Source organism: Larus michahellis, chromosome 2 (genome assembly GCF_964199755.1).
Source record: "Larus michahellis chromosome 2, bLarMic1.1, whole genome shotgun sequence".
In the NCBI taxonomy this organism is placed as follows: Eukaryota; Metazoa; Chordata; class Aves; order Charadriiformes; family Laridae; genus Larus; species Larus michahellis.
This window is the reverse complement of record NC_133897.1, coordinates 98019853-98040368: the sequence shown is the minus strand read 5'-3', so window position 1 is coordinate 98040368 and position 20516 is coordinate 98019853. Positions and strand designations below refer to the sequence as shown.

The 20516-nt window shown below is 40.0% G+C and overlaps 1 protein-coding gene across 2 annotated transcripts in view; it reads left to right on the top strand.

The window, feature by feature from the left end:
* TMEM245 (transmembrane protein 245) overlaps positions 1 to 20516 on the top strand; it is an 89260-nt gene that overhangs the window by 56662 nt on the left and 12082 nt on the right. For both annotated transcript variants that reach the window (XM_074576341.1, XM_074576340.1), the window contains 2 exons: positions 159 to 281; positions 6880 to 7025. In XM_074576341.1, coding sequence (XP_074432442.1) covers positions 159 to 281; positions 6880 to 7025 — 269 coding nt within the window. The remainder of the gene's footprint in view (positions 1 to 158; positions 282 to 6879; positions 7026 to 20516) is intronic.

Here is a 20516-nt window from a genome sequence, read left to right as displayed (position 1 = left end):
AGCTGTAATTTAGGAGTGAAGGAAGATTTATTTTTTTTTTTTTTAAAATGTTTTATTTGTATGGCTTGATGGAGGTGAATCACTCTGTAAGCAGTTCTCTGTCCTAGCTAATACCATCTGGTGCCTGACTTTGTCTTTGCTTCCCGCTCCTTTTCCAGATCCTGGAGTCTCTGTGGATAGTGATGAGTCGCAACGTGAGCCTCTTATTTACTACAGTTACAACATTAGTGACAATCCTCTTCCATAGTGGGACAGCTCTTCTCAATTTTGTGCTTTCAGTGGTAAGTAGTATGTCATCGGTTTACATGGTCCATTTTACTGAAGGAACCTAATTGCACCTGTTGTAGCAATGAAAAACCACACCTAAAGCATTGAAAACATCGTCTAACCTTATCTAATACCAAAATTCTTTAAGATTTTGCAACATTCAGATCTGTTATTTGGGGGGGCATTCTAGGAAAAAGGGCAAGATTTGTGTAACTTCCACATTAAGGAGCTGGCAGTCTTCCTGTCATTCTGTTCGTGGAAAGTTCTTGTTTCTAGCCTTGAAGACACTGAGCTGTAACTTGTGATATCCTATGTAACTACCGAAATCTGATGGTATGTCCTTATAAGCATATCCTTAAACAAGCCAATGCTCTCAGAAGAGAGGAAAAATTGTTGCAGAGAAATGTCAGCAAAAGTATTTATTTCACAAGGATTACCTTATATTCCCTTTTTTTAATGAAGAGTTTTCAGCAGATGTTTGTGAGGGGCTTATTGTGTTTTTATTTAACCTCTGTGAGCTCTTAATTGCAGAATGCTTCCTACACAAAGTTAATTCATATTAATGTTGTTGCCCACACTAAGTAGTAGTCTCTGAAACCTTTTTATTAGAGGGGTTTTCTTTAAAGGATGTATTAATTTTCAGTGTATTGTGTGAGCTGGAGCTGGATGTTTATAGTTTCTTCTCTTTCTAAATGCCACAGCTGTGTGGAGTAATTTATAAAAGTAGAGATATCTTCTTTCTTCTCATTTGCTGTGACAGGTGTTCCTTGAAATAAAAATCTCCTAAAACAACCTGTAATAGTTGAAACAGAGCTGAAAGCTTGCGATCACCTTGATCTCAGACTGGGACTTTTTCCCTGTCTTAACTAAACAAATACTGTTCTTGGAAGCTTGACCAAAAATCCATGTGCTGGATTTTGGTTCATGATTCAAAAACATTGGTTAGAAAGCAAAATGTTTTGCCAGTTTAACTTCAGTGCCTTCATTGATGCTTGCTCAGGAGGGAGATCCTTGTAGACAAAGCCGCAAAACTGAAATAATGTTAAACAGCATTTCAAGGCAGCCATGTGGGTTCTCTTCAGAATTCAAGAAAGAACAGCTCCCAATAAGACTTAATGGAATGGTTGTCTTGAACTGAAAAAAATCACTGCTGCTTAATTTTGTTGTTCTCTAGTTGTCTTTCAGTTGGTGAAAACTGTAAGGGAATATTTCATTTCTTTTTTTCTGTAGTCCACAACTTCACCTGTGATGACACATTGAAAACAGTGTCTTAGAAGTTACTTAAAAATGACAAAATTTGGGTAATAATTGCAGATGATTTCAATGCACTCATTGCTCAGATGGAAAATTTAGCTCTAGATACCTAATGGCTTATACCAAGTTCATCACATCCTCTTGTATTATTCTCCCTTTTTGTGTGTCAGCAGGGTCCTGCCACTTGCAGTCAGCTGGTTTAGCACACCTAGTTGGGATACTGCTGTTTTGGAATTCCTTTAACAATTAGATGCCCTAAAGGCTACTCTGTTTCCTCCAGTTCTGTTGTAGGTTGAACACGTTACTTAAAAATGGTCATGTAAAGCTTTCCCCACCAAAACACATCAGTTCTGCACTCTTGGTTTCTTGGATTTGACCATGAGCCTTCCCCTTTGCAGTCCTGGTGATCTTACATATATAGGAAAGATTTGTTTTAATACATGTATATGTTCGTTCTGTAGATGCTTGATAATGGTAGTCTTTGAAATGCAAACAGCAGAACTGATAAATTAGAAATACTTAAACTTTTAAGAAATAAGGCAAAAAGTCACTGAACAACTTTGTCCTGTTAACTGTACTTCAAATATGCCAGGGTAAAGGGTTATGCTTGCCTCCATTTCTGTGCACAGAAAATGTCATGTATAAGTATTGGTGTTCTTGTAACTGTATGAGCTGCCTCTGTTGAAGGCATTTAAAATTTGCATGCCCACCTGAAGAGTGGTTATTAATGCTGTGGGAGAGTGCTATAACTTAGTCTTGTTTGCGCTGTACATTTCATAAGCCGTTCTGTCTATTCGGAGGTATGGTTTCTCCTCTTCATGAAAGTCTTTTGCAAAGGTTCTTGCTACAGAAACCGAACAGTTTTTCTTAAAACACAAAAAGGTAACTTAATGGAACTTGTTTTAATAGTGTTTGTCGTGGGCCTGTTAACAGCTTATAACTGAAAGAGAAAGGACTTAAATTTTAGGATGTTCAGTAAATAGCATTCACTAAATAAAGATTAATACAGGCCATTACTCGGGGCAATAAGTAAATGAAAATGCTAGTTGTTGCAAGAATTTAGTTGAGCCTTGAAGTACTTTTTAGGATAATTTAACTGAGCTGTCCTGGAGTCCATATAGAAATAATATAACTGCTTCGTAATTTTTCCTCATGTGTGGTTTTTTTTTTTTCCCCTTCTGCTGCAACAGCTCAATGCGATAAGCAAAGAAAATCCAGATGTGACCCTAGGATAAATCACTGCAGCTTCCTTAAATTTTGTGATGTGCATTCTTACTGAATCCCATTTGGTATTATGTCATTGTTAGATTTACCTGCTATTCACATTCCTTCCTTCAGAGCTGAAGAAAGAAACCCTCCAAGTAAGGAGGAGAAGACCAGAAGTAAACTTAACAGTTCTTTTTCTTCTGGGATCTCAAGGCATACTTACATCTTTTGCTGTTGCGAGATTTATTTTTTTTTTTTCAATAGCTTTCTTTCCAAGGGTTGATAGCTTTCAGAATTTATTTTTTCCTTTAGGCTGAGATTTCAGCATGAGCTGTTTTCTTCTGTCTTTTGGAAAGTCTGGAATTACGAAGTTCGTGGTTTCCTGGGAAAACTCTCTCTGTTCTCCAGTAAGGAGAAGGAGCTTTTGTATAGAGTTCATTTTGAATGTGAAGGCAAATGGTTTCAGAGTTCTTTGATTGTTCTAGTTTAGTTGCTGCATCCTTTCCCCATGTCCCCTTTTTAAAAAATGCAGTTTTGGAATGGAATTCTTACATTTTGAATGGACCGAACCCTAAAGCCTAGGTAGTCGGCATTCGACCATATTTTGTGTGTCTCTATGGTCCAGCCAGCAGTGTAAGCTGAAAAAGCTCACTCTCTTGAAAATGCTATGTCTGTGTTTTGACAAAAGATGTATTTAATGGGCTACTGAGGGAAGGTTTTTTTCTAAATGTGAAACAGAAGGAATTATTTTAAATTATGTCTAGGTAGAGCTGTGTTTAAAAGAAAACTCTACTCCACCTTTAACTGTACTCTTATTTTTTTCATTTTACAGAATTCTTAGCTGCTACAGAAGGGTTATTACTAGTTTGAAGTGGCACAAACTAATTTAATTTTTCCAACAAGATAATTCCTGAAGTGGTTAGCTTTTCAGCTGATTACATTTCAGTCCGTTTTTTGAATAAAAATTAAAATAGTGAATTTTATTTTGATAAATTGTTCATAAAATCGAGCTTTAAAGCGTGGAAATAATGGACCCTTTGTTCAGAACCTCTGTTTTGAAAATAGATCTTCCATCAAAACATTCAGTAGGGGGTAACCTGTGTAGCATATCCATCCATTATCCAGTAAGACTGTATTCAGATCCTCAACAGACGTTTGAAATCTGATCATTAGTGACAAGAGTGCCACTTCTATTTCACTTCTGAATATGAGTTCTTACCCGCACAGACATGCACATGGATGTATATATATGTCTGTGTGTGTGTGTATAGATATGCATACATGCACGCGCGTGCACAGATACTCTGCTCGTACTCTGTTACAAAGATCAGAGGAGAAGAGCTCCATTTGGCTGATGGGCATCTACAGTCCTGTGGCAAATAGGCAAATTTTTGGTGCTGTGATTAAAAAAAATAAAAAAGCCAAGAACAAAGCTTTTGGTCAGAAAATTGAGTATGAAAGGCAGGTAGGAAAATATTTCCCAAGTCTATGGACCTGCTACACAAGCAATTAAGCCATGAGTTTCCCGACATATGTGGAAATGACGAATTACCATTTTAGTACAGTGTTTTTACCCATAGCTTTCTCCTTTAATTCAGTCTATCCACCTCCTCAAATTAGACTATTAACGTTTCAGGCTACAGAACAAATTCTACAGCAAGAAATAGTAATCCATCAATTTTTTAACAATGGAAAGATCTTATTATTTTCTCTTCGGTGAATTCTCCTCATAGCCATCAGCAGGATCTTGAATGATTGCTTAGGAAACAATTTAGGTAATGTTTGAAATCTTGGATATCCTGTAAAAGCGGTCTGAAAACTTTCAGACTCCAGTTGATATTGGGTAGGACATACCTTTTTTTTTGCTGCTGAATATGCTATTGAGGGTATTATACCTGTTTGAAGAGTCAGCAAGCCACTTGATGACAGATTACTATATTCTGTGACTACTGCTTCTTTTTGTATTTCTGTACCTATTGAGCTAAAGCAAATTTGTTAGTTTCTAAATTGCAGATAATGTAAAATTCAGTTGATTTTGTATGGTGCTGTTGTTACAGGCATCTTGCCTTAACAGAAATTGAGCTAGGTGTGTATGTTTTCCTAGCTTGTAGTTCAGTTTAACACCATTTTATTCCATTGCTGTTCATCCCCAGCTGTCCCTTTGGCTTTTACAGTTGAGGTGGGTATGTGTGTGTTGGTGTGCTGGTACTCCCTAAGAAAGCAAGTTTCTTCTGTAAATACTGGGGAAGAACAGCTTTTCCAGTCAGTACAGGTGCTGTGCGTTGTTGCCATTTGAACTAATCCCCAGCTCTTACTCACCGCCTGCCTCAAGTCAGCCCTGTATGTTTTTCATACCACAGGGAATCAAGCTTTGCCTGTGGGCTGCAGTTAATTTGCTTGTTCCCTGGCTGCCGTATTCTTTTCAAAAGGCAACATCTTCAGAAGTTAGCTTAGGCTGTCCTAATAAAACGAGATCCAGTGGAACTGTTTTTCACTTTGCCTTTCTTGAGTGTCAGAATGAGTGGATATTGTACTTAAAGCTCTATGCAGCCTTCTGTGTTGAAAGCTGCACTGCAAGAAGGATCTGTAGCCGGATCCCAGTGGAAGGAAGACAAAACGTCACCCGGATGCCTGCTTCGGTATAGGGAGATTTGTAGCAAAATCAGGAAATACTGCAGTAGCTTAGGAGAAATGGCAGGCCCTATCAAGGAGGAAATAACCATACTTGCAGCATTACAGAGGATGCTAAAATCCTAGTCAAGTGTTAAGATTTTCTCATTTGAAATTGTAAGAAAACATAGCTGATATTGCTACTGGTACTGGATTATTTGCCATTAAACCAAGACCTAATTCAGGGGTTTTTTTTATGATCTCAAAATGAATGTTAACTGTGCTGATGTAATCACTTTTTTTAATAGATAAATTGATTTATCGCCCAAGGCAGAAGTTACACACCTGGGAAGATGGAATACAGCCTACACCTCTATATGACGTTTTGAAAAGGGGTCACAATAGGTTAACAGCTGAGTGTGACTTCCAAGTTAAAGGCTGGGAGGGTGGGGGTGAAGCAGCAGTGACATTTTACTGGGTAGAAAGGAATTAGAGAGAGAGACAAATGGATGACATTCTTGAGACTGGTAATGGAATACTGCATGTTGTGCTGTCTGCGTTTTTTTTTTTCTAAGCGTGTTCAGAGGAAATGCGGGAAAAGGGCATGAGGTGTCCGGAAACTGGATAAAATGCTTGAAAGTAAGAGACTTACGGAGGTCAGGCTGTTTGGCTTATTGAAAGATTAAAATGTGGTTTATTCTAGCAATACGAGTAAATTGGAAATAAGGAAAGTGAAAGAATTCTTTGTAATCTTGGGAAGAAAGAATAAAGATCGAAGGCTTGCAGATGAAGCAGGTATAATCCAAATATTTTCCTTGTTAGAGGTATTTTGTTTCAAGCTGGACACATTTCTGTAATGTATGCTGAGCCCACTAACAGGAAAATAAGGAAGACATAGTAGACTAAAACATACAGGAAGCTAATACATCTGATTTTATTTTTTGGGTCTTTAAACTGAAAAAATGAAACTGCCATCACTTCTACTGAGACTCTGAGACTCATCTTCAGACTCACAGGAGTATTCATTCAGAATTGCCAGCCTAATAAACATTATAAATTTTCTGTTTGTGTGGTTTTGTTTTATTCATCTCTGATACCTAGCTGCATAATGACTCTTGAGACAACTCAGATTTATGTGGTGGGTTTTGGTTTGTTTTGGGTTTTGATTTGTTTTGGGTTTTTGTTGTTTGTTTTTTTTTTTAAAGAATAGATGTTACTAATCATCAACTCTTTGATCTGTTGAACATTGCAGGGGGGGGGGGACACAACAAAAAAACCAACCAAACACAAAAAACCCCCGCCCAACTGGAATATGTGACTTTGGGAAGAGGCTGAACAGGGTTAAAAGTTTCATAACGTTTAGTTGTAACTGTTAAGTCCTTTGTGGAGCAGGGGAGAATATTATTCTTCTAGCTCTGTGTGTTTCTCTAAATCCAAGCTTGTGGAATAGTATTTTTGTCCTTTCCAATCAAGTTCAGTACCTGGAGCACAGCTGGAAAGTATTTATTGCCTTTTAATTTAAAACTCCAATTTTTTTTGCAGGTGATTTTTCTGACCACGTTGTTCTACCTATTGAGTTCCAGTGATGAGTACTACAAGCCAGTAAAGTGGGTGATAAGCCTGACACCTTTGTCTCAGCCAGGTCCCTCCTCAAATATAGTTGGCCAATCTGTGGAGGAAGCAATAAGGTATGTTGTTGATTTCTTGCCCTTTCTGGAAAATTCTTTTTAAAATTTGATGTTCAGCAAAAAATACTTAGCAATTGCAACAGCTCATGTTTCAAAGACGAGTTGCAAATCTCAAAGATTTTCCAGAACCTAGCACTGATGATTTTTCCCCCTTGATTGTTAAGAGAGCAATTTGACTGGACTTGCCTAAAAAAAAAAAAAATCAAAGATCTGTGCTGTAGCGAAGACCAGTATTTTATAAAATTGATAACACTCGTGACAACCCTAACCCATGAGGAAGCAGCGTGTTTGCAGCTATGCTGACATTAATGGCTAGAGCAGCTCATTAGGAGCAGATTCATACAGCAAAACAGTTGAAATGGAGTACCTGACACCTGTGCTGTACACATTTCAGAGTTACTTAGTTTGAACTATTTTTAGGCTAATCTTGGGGACTAAGTACCCATTTGCTGCTGGAGTGTATTAGATATGCTCCTAGAATGCATTTTCCAGTTCAGTTTTATCTGAGAGAAATCTAGTTCATAATATCCATGATCCAAATTACACCAAAGGGAACAACAGGGGAGCGCTCTCCTTATCCCACTTAAATCACTACTGTACTGCATCTCCAGAGTGTATCCACAGTGTTTCGTGCTTAATTACCATTCTTATGTTTCACCTGTAAACTACTACAGTAACTGAAGGAGGATTTTTTTATTTTTTTTAAGTATGATTCACTGAGATTTCACAATAAAGCCATTTTTGGGGTGGTACAGTAATGTATTTCATTCATCACAGGTGAATGAAACTGTCAGCTATCACCTGTTAGCAGCTTGAAACGCTGACATGTTGATAACGTAATAAATGGATTTTAAATAAGGTATTTAAGTCATAGCTCACTTTTTTGAAAAAGTTGGTGGACTGAACAAAGTCAACAGACTCCAGGCCAAATTCTATACAGCCATTGTCTGTTACAACACGGCTTTCTGTGTCATCTTGGACACACATACGAAACATGAATAGACTTTAAACCGGCAATGTGTTAATACTGCTTTCCGAATTCATTGCCAAATGTTTGCCATTGTTCTTAGGTGTACTTTACAAGTGAGCGTTGTTATCTATTACTGTAATTAAGTTGTTTCTGTGTACATTTTTACAATGAGAAGGTTATATCATGCTATGTAAGATCTTGACAGTGATGATACCTGCTATCATCGTTGGAAATAAAGGGGCAATCCAGGTAGAAAGCAGCAAATTTGGAATTCTGCCAAAAAGTTAATAGCCCTTCTCTTGAGTGACTGCCACTGTGTTTTCATTGATCACATGGTTAATATCTCAGTTTTATCTCTTCTGACAAATGCAGGCAGATTTAGAAACTGAAACTTGTCTCACAAATTGTTCTCTCTAGCCCTTGGTAGAGGGGAACAGTGTCAAAAAATAAGGTGCGGCTTCTCTGAGCGTGGATACTCTGCAAGGAGGATTGTATTAAGTGCAATTTTAAGTTTATAGGTCTGTGACACAGGTGACCCAGGATATTTGTCAGAGTTTAGAGTGGTGGAAAGAAAGAAAATAATGTTAGAGAAGCCACAGGAAAACACGTAGGAAAGAGCCAGCATGCATCAGTAACTGCAAATACAATGAGAAAAAGCCAGCGTCCAGAGAATGCGGAATGTGAAGCTGCTTGTCATACTTAGTCTGTGTGTTCACTAAGGTAACCTGAATCAGTCGTTCATATTTTTTGGACTAGCATGTACTCGGTGTCTTATTTGAATTCTTTGGAATTCTTCTTCTGAGATGTTCAGAAGTTCCTCTCTCTTGCTCAGTTGTACCTAAGGATTTATCATGCTTACAGATTAGCTTGCATTCCACTCAATACTTATTGTGATCTTCAGTATGTAAATATGAAGAGTATAGTAACAAATTCCCATGAGTTTATGCATGCCTAATTTGTTGCCACATGAAAAACAATTGACAGTGCAAGTCATTTCTGTTGTCGCGAAGCAGCAGCTATCCTTTGTTTTTGAAGATGTAGATGAAGATGTTGCTGGAGGGATAGGAACCTAAAAATGGCTTGTTCACCTCATCTATAAAAGGCGTGCAAAATGGATATTAATGCTTGGTGGTAGGATGGGAGCAAGAGGCTCCATTTGTATTATGAATTATCAAATAATTAAACTTCTGTAGCCACTTTCCACAATAGACTGACAGCATTACACAACATGAATTCAGCCTCAAAATATGCATTCAAGTGAACCAAAAGTATAGAAAGATCAGTTTATAAATCTTGAAAGTCACCAACTCCCATCACTCTTCATCAGGACATAGCACGTGCACAAAACTAAGAGTGTATCTAGCTAGTCCTATCCGGAGGGCAGGGTTCCTCCTGGCAAGAGACGCAGTTACATCTCTGTTGCTCATGGACCACGTGACATGAAAACACTCTTCTTCAATGTTGTCATTCACTTCTGTTGCTCATTTGCTTGAAATGCATTCATGTAAAGCACTGGGGAACTTGGATACAATCGAGGAAGTCTGTTCCTTTGTGTCCTTTGCCATTTATTTGTGAGGAGAAGAGTAAGGGGGAAAGAAGGCGGCAATCAGCAAAAGGTTTCTATAGCTCAAGAAATCCCTTAACTTGAAGCTGTTATCCAGCAAGCACCTAATCAAACAAAGACCTTTTCTCATTGCAGTTACTCTTATTAGAGCTGTGTTGTGATTTTTTTTTTTTTTTTTTTTGTCCAGACTATAAATAGCTATAGATTTTATAAATATCTTTTTAACTCCCTTGGTGATGAGTTTCTGACCCAATACTGACAGTGTTAAGTTTCCACTTGAGTAGTGGGAGGAAACAAAGATGCAGCTGTGGTGACCCTGCAGGAGTTTTAAAGAAGTTGAAGGGAATCCTCCTACAAGTCATGGGATGAAATGCCCTCCTGGCCTTTGACAGGAAATCTGCTTGTCCAGGACAGAAGGGAGGCAAAATGCCAACAGCGTGTGTCGGGTGGTGGAAACCAGCAGGGATTCTCCAAGGGCAAGTGATGCCATGCTTGACTTGGCTAGCCTAGTGGTGGTACAAGGGCAGAGCAGTGAATGACAGCAGATGACTTGGAGGCACATGAGGGACAAGGTGACATCAGGGAACACCCAGGACAGCTTCAGCAAGGTCAAGTTGTGCCGGGACCAAGATGAGCCTTGCTTTGAGGAGGTGACTGTCCTACCAGGACAAGGGCAGAGCAGCCACTGCCTTTGACTTCAGCGAGGCCCATGACACGGCCTCCCACGGTAGCCTCCCACGGTATCCAGATGGGTGAAGCATGGACAGGAGCAGGGGACTACACGGTGGGAGGACCACTGCCTTGTGCTGAGCAGGACAAATCCCACCCGCGGGACAGCTGCTCGTAGTGGTGTGCCTGAGGTCAGCGGTGGGGCTGATGCTGATGCTGGCCTGAAGTGAGGGCCTGTGTGGTAGTGGGGCAGGCCACCTTCCGCAAGGTTTTGGGTGTCCCTTGCCATCTGGGAAGGCAGCAGCTTGATGGAAGCCAGGCCCTCTTCTCTCCTCTCCTCTGGGGCTCGATGCAGAAGAGGTGGCACCTCTTCACAAGGGGTGGTGGTGGGGGGATGGGAAAGAAGGGCCCATGCAACCATTGACAATCAACAACAGAAGTGTTTATTGGTGGGAGATGTTGCAGGTGAGCCTGCAGGATGTCCACAGAGTTTTTCTTCTCCCAGCTAATGTTGGGTGCAGAGGCTGGGCTGCCCACAGGGATCTGGCCAGGTGGCTCCTGCGAGGCCGGTGGTGCGATCTCACAGAAGGAGCCAGGGTGTGCTGGTGTAGTGCCAGGTCATCCCCGTGCAGGTGGATCCACTTCCATGGGTTCTTCTTGGTCCTGAGGTAGCCGTGCTTCCATTGGTTCCTCTTGGTCTTGAGGTGGGGCCGCTTTCATGGGCTCCACGCTGCTGCCTGGTGTAATGGCAGCTGTTGGCCACACGCCATGCCTTGGTGGGTTGGCACACGTGGCCTGCGCATTGTTCTTCAATGCCAACGCCTGGGGGTCTCACACCATTCCCCGGCAGGCAGATGCGCTTGGGCTGCACACCGTTCCCTGGTGGGCCTCCAGCCAGGCACTGCGTGCGGTTGATGGCAGAAGTGAGGACACTGGTGCTCGTGCCATGAGGGATAATGTTCCTCCTCCTCCTGTTGCTGCTGATTGTGCTTTCTAGTCCTGGGAGGTGCCTTCCTCCTCCGCAGTTGCAGGGAGCAGCTCTGGGGCGGCCCACGCCAAGGTGGGCAGCCATCTGCCTTGCTACTCCGGCTTCTCGTCCTGCCAGCCGTGCTTGGCATTGGAGGGCCGGGAAGCTCGGCAAACTGTGGGCCAGCTGCATAGGCCCCTGCTTTTATAGGTCCTGAGTAATGGGCAGTGAGGTGGCTGGTGACACCAGGAGGCCACTGTGATGTGGATTGTGACTGTGGCTGATGCCTGTGGCCAAATATGTCAGGTTTGGGTATGGGGGGCCTGTGACCTGAAACGTGCCCAAACGTTGGGAGAAGGACGAGGGTCGATGGGGCTGAGGGCCCCTTTCCTGGGGCTCGCTTTGGTCTGCCATGTTGCTTGCCCCAGAGAAAGGCTGTCCCTTGGAGACAGGGCCCACCCTCCAGCTCCCCTCATGACCCCTGGGCTCCAGCCGCCTCCTCATCCCGTGCCTGGCGTCCTCTTGACAAGATGGTAGCAACAGTGTTCCAGGAGGGTTGGGGGTCCTCAGTGATCCCTCACCGACACGGTGCCCCGCAAAGTGGCACAGCCCCCATGCTAGATAGTGGCTGTGCGTCTGAAGTAAGGGCCTGGGTGGTGGTGGGACAGGCCGCCTTCCACAGGACTGTGGCTGGCCCTTCCCATCTGGGGAAGGCAGGACAGCTCACGTTCAAAGAACCACAGAAGCACAGAGGCTGGTAGACACGCTTGGAGGTCTCCAGTCCAAGCTTCTGCTCAGAGCAGCCCCATTTGGATCCTGTTGCTTGGGAGTTTCTTTAGTCATTTTTGGGTACCCTCAAGGACAGAGGCTTCACGGCCCCTCTGTCCCCCTGTGCTGTGGTGGAGTAGCCTCATGGTGATAATCTTCTCCTTTTGTCTAGCTGAGATGCCTTCTGGGCCTAGTGCCACTCATTTAGTGGTAGTCACCAGTCAGGTCCACCCCGAGCCTTCTCTTGATGCAGACCAGAGGCAGTTCCCTATGCCTGCCCCTGGTGTGCCCTTCACCATTTCAAAGGCTGAGACTTTGAAGGGGAGACTTTGAAGACTTGGGCTGGGATTACAAGTCTTTTCCTGGGCTATGGAGACCAGGAGGGGACAGGAAAGTCCAGATGAAGGTGCCAAATGAGAGAAATGCCTCATTTCTACTGTGGGGTTTTTTTTTTAATGTTGTTGTTTTATTGTCTGGGGTTTTTTTTAATGGTTCATGGCCCACTCTTGAAAAGAACTCGTAATGAAACAGCTAGAAGGGACCTTAAGGGTAAAGTCTAGCACTTCCTTCTGGCACAACTGTAGTGTTCTGCTTTTCCAAAGCAGCAGCTGTCTTTCTAATGTCCTTGCTTGATCTGTTGCTGCTCTTTGTGCACTGACACGGAGTGTCTGGCTTCAAGAAGCTCTTGCTCTTCTAAGACTTTAGACACCCAGAGGAGAGGGAGGGATGCAAGACGCCTTTGCTCAGGATGGAACTTCTCATCTTGGAAGCATAATTTAGTCTTTCTAGGCTTCTCCCAGGATAAGGAAGCAAAGGGAAACGCAAAGGATGGCCTGCTGCCGGTTTGGTCTTTCCCCATCTTGTGAATGTGATTCTGTTTGTAAGCTCAGCATTTGCCTTTGCCCCAGATACCTTCTTTTCTGGAGTTGTCCCAGTTCTCACAGGTAAGTCCTGCCAGCCTCCAAGTAATCTTCCAGAACGGGACCAACGGTCTTTAGACTACAGAACAAATATGGTTTTGCAAACTGTTCATAAAGCAGTTTTCCCAGTTTTGAGTAACTTTCATGATGAAAACGCTCTGATCATTTTAGAGTAAGCACTTGTGTATGCTTTGTTGCCATATACTGCCTTTGCTCCATCTGATTGGTTGCATCTTGGGGAAGGCAGCATTTAATCTGGGAGGAGGGAGAAGGAAGATCAGTATTTGTATGACGATTCTGTAAAAAACAGTAAAAAGCCTGGGAGGAAGATCACTAGCAAAGCCACGTGTGACTGCAGGGTTTTCTGGCTGATGTATGAAGTACTGGTGCTACTTCAAATCAAGGAACTCATTCATAATTCACAATGCCAAATTCCGTGCTGGAATTTCATAGGCCATTGCCTGGAAATGGGGTGGGAAATAAAAATTGAGGAAAATGGTAATAATACTGAATACTGCTAATACCTCAGTAGCAAAATAGCTTCTGTTCTCTAATAGTTTTGCTCTTTCATGCCCAGTTGGTTTATCTGTTTCTCTTTTTCTTTGGTTTGCAATCAATCTCAGGTCTTTCTCACTCCAATTTTAACTTTCTTGGCGTGGCCACACTTAGTTACTATTTATTCTTCTTGATAAATGCTCCATTTGCACATTGCCTTTCATCCCTCCTACCATTCTGTTCTTTTCTTTAATTTTTTTTCCAGTTTTCCATATTTCGTAAGTGATTATCAGCACAAAAATGTGATGAATTATGAAGGTAGTGTTGCACCTTCATCATGTGTAAGAGTTTTCTTTGACTGGCAGTGGTGTTTAGTACCCTGTGAATATAGTAAATACATGATTTTCTTTCACTGAAACTACTAAAAGTTAGCTACAGGAACCAGTGGAGAAATGGGAATAGGGAGGGGACTGGGAACTGTGGCAAAAGGGATATGCCAGAGTAGGTCGAGCTGCAGGAATTATTTTGGCAGTGCTCTGTGAGAGTTAGGAAGATTAGTTACTTCAGAAACGTGAGAACCACTTGGATAGGCTTACCAGATTTAGATAATTTTAGTTCTCAATACTATTTAGTGAAATTTTTCATTGTAATTATAATTATCTTGCTAATGTAGTATTTTGAGGGTTGGGGGGGGGGACATTGTTATCTGCCCATATCAGTGAGAGACTTGCTTTGTTCAAAAAGGTTCTGTAAAATCAAGTTAGTTCATAAGTCGCCTACCTCACTGCATAAGTAGGAGAATTATGTCCTGTATCGCTGAAATAGGGAGGTGGTGCTCTTGTCTGGATTTATTATTTTTTTTTTTTCCCTGAATGGATGAAGCAGGAATTCTCCAGTTCACAGGTCTCCAAAGTAGTAGCATGCACACCTTTGCCTGAACCATTTTCCTTTCCCTGAGCAGCATGTCGTTCTCTTCCTGAATGCACCATACCCTTCTTCCCCGAAGCTCCCATTCTGCTTGCTCTGGTGGAGATATTGCACATTACTAAGTTGCATGTTGTCACGGCCTCAGTGCAATTTAGTGTGTGCGATACTTTCACATGAGTGCATGCACACGGGTATGGCTGTGGCTTAAAGTTACTGCAGCTTTCAATTTTGGTGGGGCCTAATTACACTGTGAAATGGTCTTAGACCCAGATCAGTATTTTGAGTGATGCTTTGAAACATGTGTTAGTGGAAGTTTGTTCTGTAATGCCAGGAAGATGAGTACTGTTTGTTTTCAATTTGAGAAGGGTTATCATTATTTGCTTCATTTTCTTCATTTGCCATGTATACCTCAAATTTGATCAGATTTTTCATTGGCTATATAAAAGTTACTTAAAATATTAGGCGTTTCTAAAGAGGAAATAGTAATCATATCCTTAATTGAAATATGCCAGAAGTCAGAGAGATTTGATATGAAGAAAACCTATAGTGCCTTGATGGCTGAAATAGGTTCTTAATGGTTTTTCAAATTTTATTTATTAACATTTAAAGAGATCTGAAATGATCTACATGCAAACAAATAAACAAAACAATCTCGGCTGTTTAAGCATCTACCTGGTTTGCTGTGCTATCCCGGCAGTAATGATGGAGAAAATGAGATGGTGATACAATTCCCACAGAAAACAATAATCTTCCAGCATGTTAAGCTAATGCTTAGAAAAAGCAAAATTTGTGATCTTGTTTATTTTACTTTCAGAATAGTTTTTCAAAGACAACTGTTAACTGATTATGTTTTGACTGAATTTTTGCATGCAATGTATGTTCTTTAGTAGCAAGAGTATCCCTTGCAGAAATCTCTTTTGTCACAGGAATGCATTTAACAGGACCTTACTGAAATTTTATAAGCTCTACTTATGGTTTATGTTATGAGGTGGGAATAGAATTGAAAATTATTCTGTCTTAATGAAATAATTTCCTAGTCTAAAACTGTGAATAACAGATAACTTCTTTTTAATTACATGGAAGAAAGGAAAAGCTTCAGTTGAGTTACTGAAAAAAAAAATAATAAATAGAATGTAGTCTACAAATCTAGAAGAGATGTCGCAATGTTTCAGTGCGTTTGCAGAACCAAACTGAGAGTAGCTGTAACCTGATTATTTACTATATAGATAGTAGTGTTTATTGGTTGATTGTTTTAGTAGCAATAACCACATGATTTGCTCATACCACTATTTTGGTCTTAAATATTCTCCCATATGCAAAAAAAAAAAAAAAAGGATTTGTCTTTACTTCTCTTTCCTTTTTCTTTTATATCAAAATTACTTGTTCTTATTAAACACAGCTGTCTGTATATTGCTTTACATATACATGTTTAAAAAAATATTCAAAGAATAATTCAAAGAAAATTTCAGAAAATAATTGATTGGCTCATGCTTAACCTTTACTCTTTTTCCAAATTTACCTGAAACTATGAAAAAATACTCATTATTGTACACACACAGTTTGGGTCAAGCATGTCACAAAGTCTGTAGGAATTTTACAGTTTGCTACCCCTAATTCTCAAGGTTACGTAAGTGCATAATCTGATGCTGAAACAAACAGTTCTCTCTACGCCCTGCAGATTGGTACAGTGTATTTTCAAACACGTTGACGGGTTATTGAGGGCTTCCTTGTTTTATATCAGGCTGTGCCGATATTCTACCGTTTGCTTCTTTCGTATTCCAGATGGCACATTCTGTATGTTGTAACAGTGATTTCTCTTATTGTGGTTTTGTCATTTGTAATTCTGTGACTGTCCAGTTTGTTTAAGACTGAAGGTATCTGTAAACATGTAGAGGATGTGGGTTATTGTGTGTGTGTCTGCGCATGTTTAAACACAGAAGCAGATTTGCACGCAGTCTTTAAGAATAATGTAACTACATTGCATCTTGGATACCAATCCTTTAATTACTTGTTGCACTTATGCAATTATGTATATATGCTGCTTTTTCTACAACACCAACTTTTTTAAACAGTTATTTGTATGTCAGAACTTACAATCTTTATTTGAATGAAAGTTTAGTTGGTATGTGACATAGACTGTATCAGTAAAACCAGTGACGCTTGCATCTGGAATTTGGCTCAGCCAGTTAGTTTTTTCTCTTTGCTTCTAAGGCAGGCCTAGTAGCTAACCTGGAGGGATGGAAAGACAAGGGTTGCTGAAAGAATTATTAAATATATAGAAAAGAGATCTTCTATTGGGCATTTCTAAGAATAAAGGGATAGTAGGAGAATTATTTTTAGTATAATATTGCAGGATTCTATGCTTGCATATCTAATAATTCTTTATGTGTGTATTTAAGGCTGCAGAATATATTACTATAACCTTGTTTAGATTTCTGCTATTTAAAATACTGATTTATTGTAATGTAAGAAGGCAGCATGAAAGCTGATAGAAAACTTCAGGATTTCCTGGCATTTTGAAGATTTAACATCACAGACTTAGCTTTTTGCTTTTTTTGTCATCTTAGGTCGAATTGTAAGTTCAACCCATTATTTATGCTCTCTACCAGCATAAGTAATCAAAATAAACACTTTATGCTTGTGATTCATAATTTTATAATAGTAATGATATGAACAGACTGGGAGTTTCTTAATATAAGACTGCAATGGATCTCAAGCTTTATTGAAGCCAGCTAGCTGCTGCTCTCATTCATGAATTTTTGAAGCTAAAATGGGCATCTAAAAGTATTATATCCTTACAAGCAGTGTGGAGAATAATAAATGTTCGACGTACAGTGCCAGTGCACACCAACTGCTAAGAAAGGCTTGAGTTAAGGTGAAAGGGAAGACTGACTACATAGCTGAACAGCAAGTTACAAACACCATAGGAAATGAGAAACTATCCTTTAAAAAGCTGGAAGTGTTAAAAACAGTTGATTCAGAAATAACAATTTCAAATGTCCTTCTCAGAAGAATCATTGTAAGTTGATGTAGTAAATATGACCAAGCCCAAACAGTCATTTAAAAACATTCAAAGTATTACAAAGAAATAATCACATGTAGAATTTCTTATAAGTTGGACTACACGTTAATCATTCTCTTTCAGAGAATGTAGAAGTTTCTCTGTTAGAGAAGAAAGCCTGTTCACTGCTGTGTCCTTCCAGCTACTTCCCACCGTTTAAAAGTGTGAAGTTTTGGTAGAGTCACTGGAGCCCTGTCCTGCCTTGAGAGGTGTAATATTTGCATCAGTTGCACCATCTCAAGGACCTATGCTTTGTTCAAGGCTGTATCGCTTTATCTCACTAGTGTCATTACTGCTTCCATTTGTTAGAGCTGTTACCTCTCTTTGTTCAGTTGTACCATTCCTATGCAGAAATTAATTTCATAGCAGAACTGTTGAAATCTTGTCATGGAGTCATCTCTGAAAATCATCTGCATATTTATATTGCTCCTTAGATGATCTTACTCTGTTAGTAAAAACGCTGCCACTTCTGCTTTATCCATAGCTGGAGTATATCTTGGCTCTCTTGCCTTATTTTCATATGTAATTTAAAACTGAAAAATAAGAGTCTCTTTTATAGCTAAAAGAACAGAACCCTTAGAGGGAGTCAAAGAACAGCTTAGGAGTTTTTTTTGCAAAGGGACTTTGTTGAGTCATTTCATTCTTCACTGTTCTGGTGATCACTTGAAATTTGGGGGATCATTGTAGAAGAAGAATACTTTGGTCTTTTTTTAAGACAATGGCTGTCCTTTGATCATCACTGGCAGCTCGTCTTTTGCAAGGGGTCTTGGTGGTGTCTGAAGGAAGAAAATGAGTTATTTGGTTTTTGAAGTTATGGTGACAGCGGCTGTTCATTTCAGCTGGGATAAGACATCACTACTGTGCAAAGAAAAGTTCCAGCCCCCCAGCCATGAGCATGCTGGCTTCTTTCCTGGTGTGAACGCAGCTATTTATGCCACTGCTCTATGAGCTGGATGGGGAGTAGAGGACCGAGCTAGTTAGTTAAAACTAACCCAGCAAAAAATAATTCTGAGCTGAATTCATTGTAAAAACCGTTGTGACACATAAAAGAGACTGCTGGCAGGTAGATAGAGGAAGGGTGGTCTGGGGCAGAAGTGAATGCTGGAGAACAGGGGAATGGGAGCGCTCTTTTCTTGTGGCAGTTCTGAGTTAACCTGATTTGAAATAAATTATGAAGCTGTGCTGTGAAGTTTGGAATGCATTGCATTCACTTTTCTAACTCTACTTTTAAGATGTAAAGGTTGTATTCTCAAAAGAAATTGAGTAGTTGGAGTTTCTAAAAGTATCGTTTTGAATTAGTCAGTTGTGTATACAGGAACATTTTGCAACAAAGATACGGTACCATACGTGTATGGGAGTCTTCACTTTTCTGCCTCTTTCCTTTCAGATGGGGTTGTTGCAGTGTTAGCTTGAAATTTTTGAAATTTCACCATGTTGCTAGTGGTGAACAGATCTTACCTGCAGGCTCTGTGAAGTGAACCTGAATTCAGGTGGGCATACGTTTAATGTAAACTTCAGTAGAAGCAAAGGGGAAGCTGTAGACTCAGTAAAGAGGGGAAAAAAAAGAAATCTACTAAATCCCACAAAATTCATAAAATGAAAAGGTGGCACTTACCCTTCTGAAATCCATAAGCAAATTCCCTAGTTTTTCAGTGAAGTAGAAGGAATTTTACCAAAAAAAAAAATAAAAAAAAAAATTAAGCCATCTATGCAGAAACATCTGACAATTTGATGGAAGTTTCTTCATTTTTAATTGGAAAAATGTGAAGTATAACCCATATTCTTTGATTTTTATTTTTTTTTTTAAATCTTACATGCTTTTCAAAGCTCAGTAAAATGGAATATATGTGTCTAAGTATGCCTTACAACAAATTGCCATGAAGTGCTCATAAATTACGCATTTGCAGATGACAGCTCTTGCAGGTAAAGTGGTTCATCCAGATACAGTGCCAAAGTGAGACATAAGTAGCAATTGGGTTTTCTGATTTCTGAAACATGCAATTACTCTTGTATATAAAAGGAAGCTGTATGTATGCCAATAATGTATTAAGAGATGAAATTAATTTACTGTCATAATTTCACCAGGAAGGTCTGCATTTTACAGATGGTGATAAATTCATTCAGCGTTTGAGCTAGCATACCACATCATCTTTAAGATCTGGTATTGCAGATGCAGAGTAGCTGAAGGTGAAGATTCTGGTTAGTGTTTTCAGCATTATTTTTTTAGCTGCTGTAACCATGAAGTCAAATGGATATGATTTTCTAGAGACTTTAAGGTATGATTCTTAGTTTTTCTGAGAGAAGTAACAAAGATGAGTCTTCAGAGACTTTAGAGATCTCCTGGGCCACACTTGACACAAAGTAGGATCCCCTGCGATTTTTTTCTGACTAGTTGAGGCAGACACAAAGAAAAGTGAAGGAGAGGAGGAGAATAAAATTAGATGTAGCTTTGTATTGCTTCCTGCTTGACCACTGGCACCTCACAGCTTCCTCAGGACTGTGTGTTGCCTTCTCCTTTCAGCTTATTTGTTGTGTGTGCTAGATGCAAGGACCTAGAGAGGTGTTGTACAGTCTTCTAGTGGTATATGCTATTTTGCTATTGAAATAAATTATGTAGCAACTTGCAGAATGACATCAGACCAGGACATACCTGTTGGTCCATGATTAACTTTCCTGTTATCCTGCTAGCGCATCTGTAATGAGTAATGGACTTAACAGTGTAAAATTTTCTTGTAAGCTGCATGACTACGTAAGCGAAAACATTAAAGTTGAATTCAAATTTGCATATAATTAATCTGAGGATAAAAAATTTTGCTTGTCTGAACTGAAATGTGAAAACTGTGTAAATTAGAATGGCAGTTTTGGATCCTTTCTTATGAATGAGAAGCAGTTTTGCAGTTACTCCCTAATGTAGTCAAATTCACAGCAGTTAATTCTGGCTGGTGGAATCATTTTTGTGGATTGTTGTTTGTCTTTTGGGTACCATAATAAGATGTCTTCCCTTCTTTTGTAGTCTCTCTGGGAAAATCTAAAATGATTGCTTGTTTAAAAAGTAAGTCTTTCCTGTAGTTGTAGATGGATATTTTAATTTCAAGTGAAGTTGATACTTCAGATACCTGCCTCAAGCCAGAGGCCCGCCTCGTCTCCTGT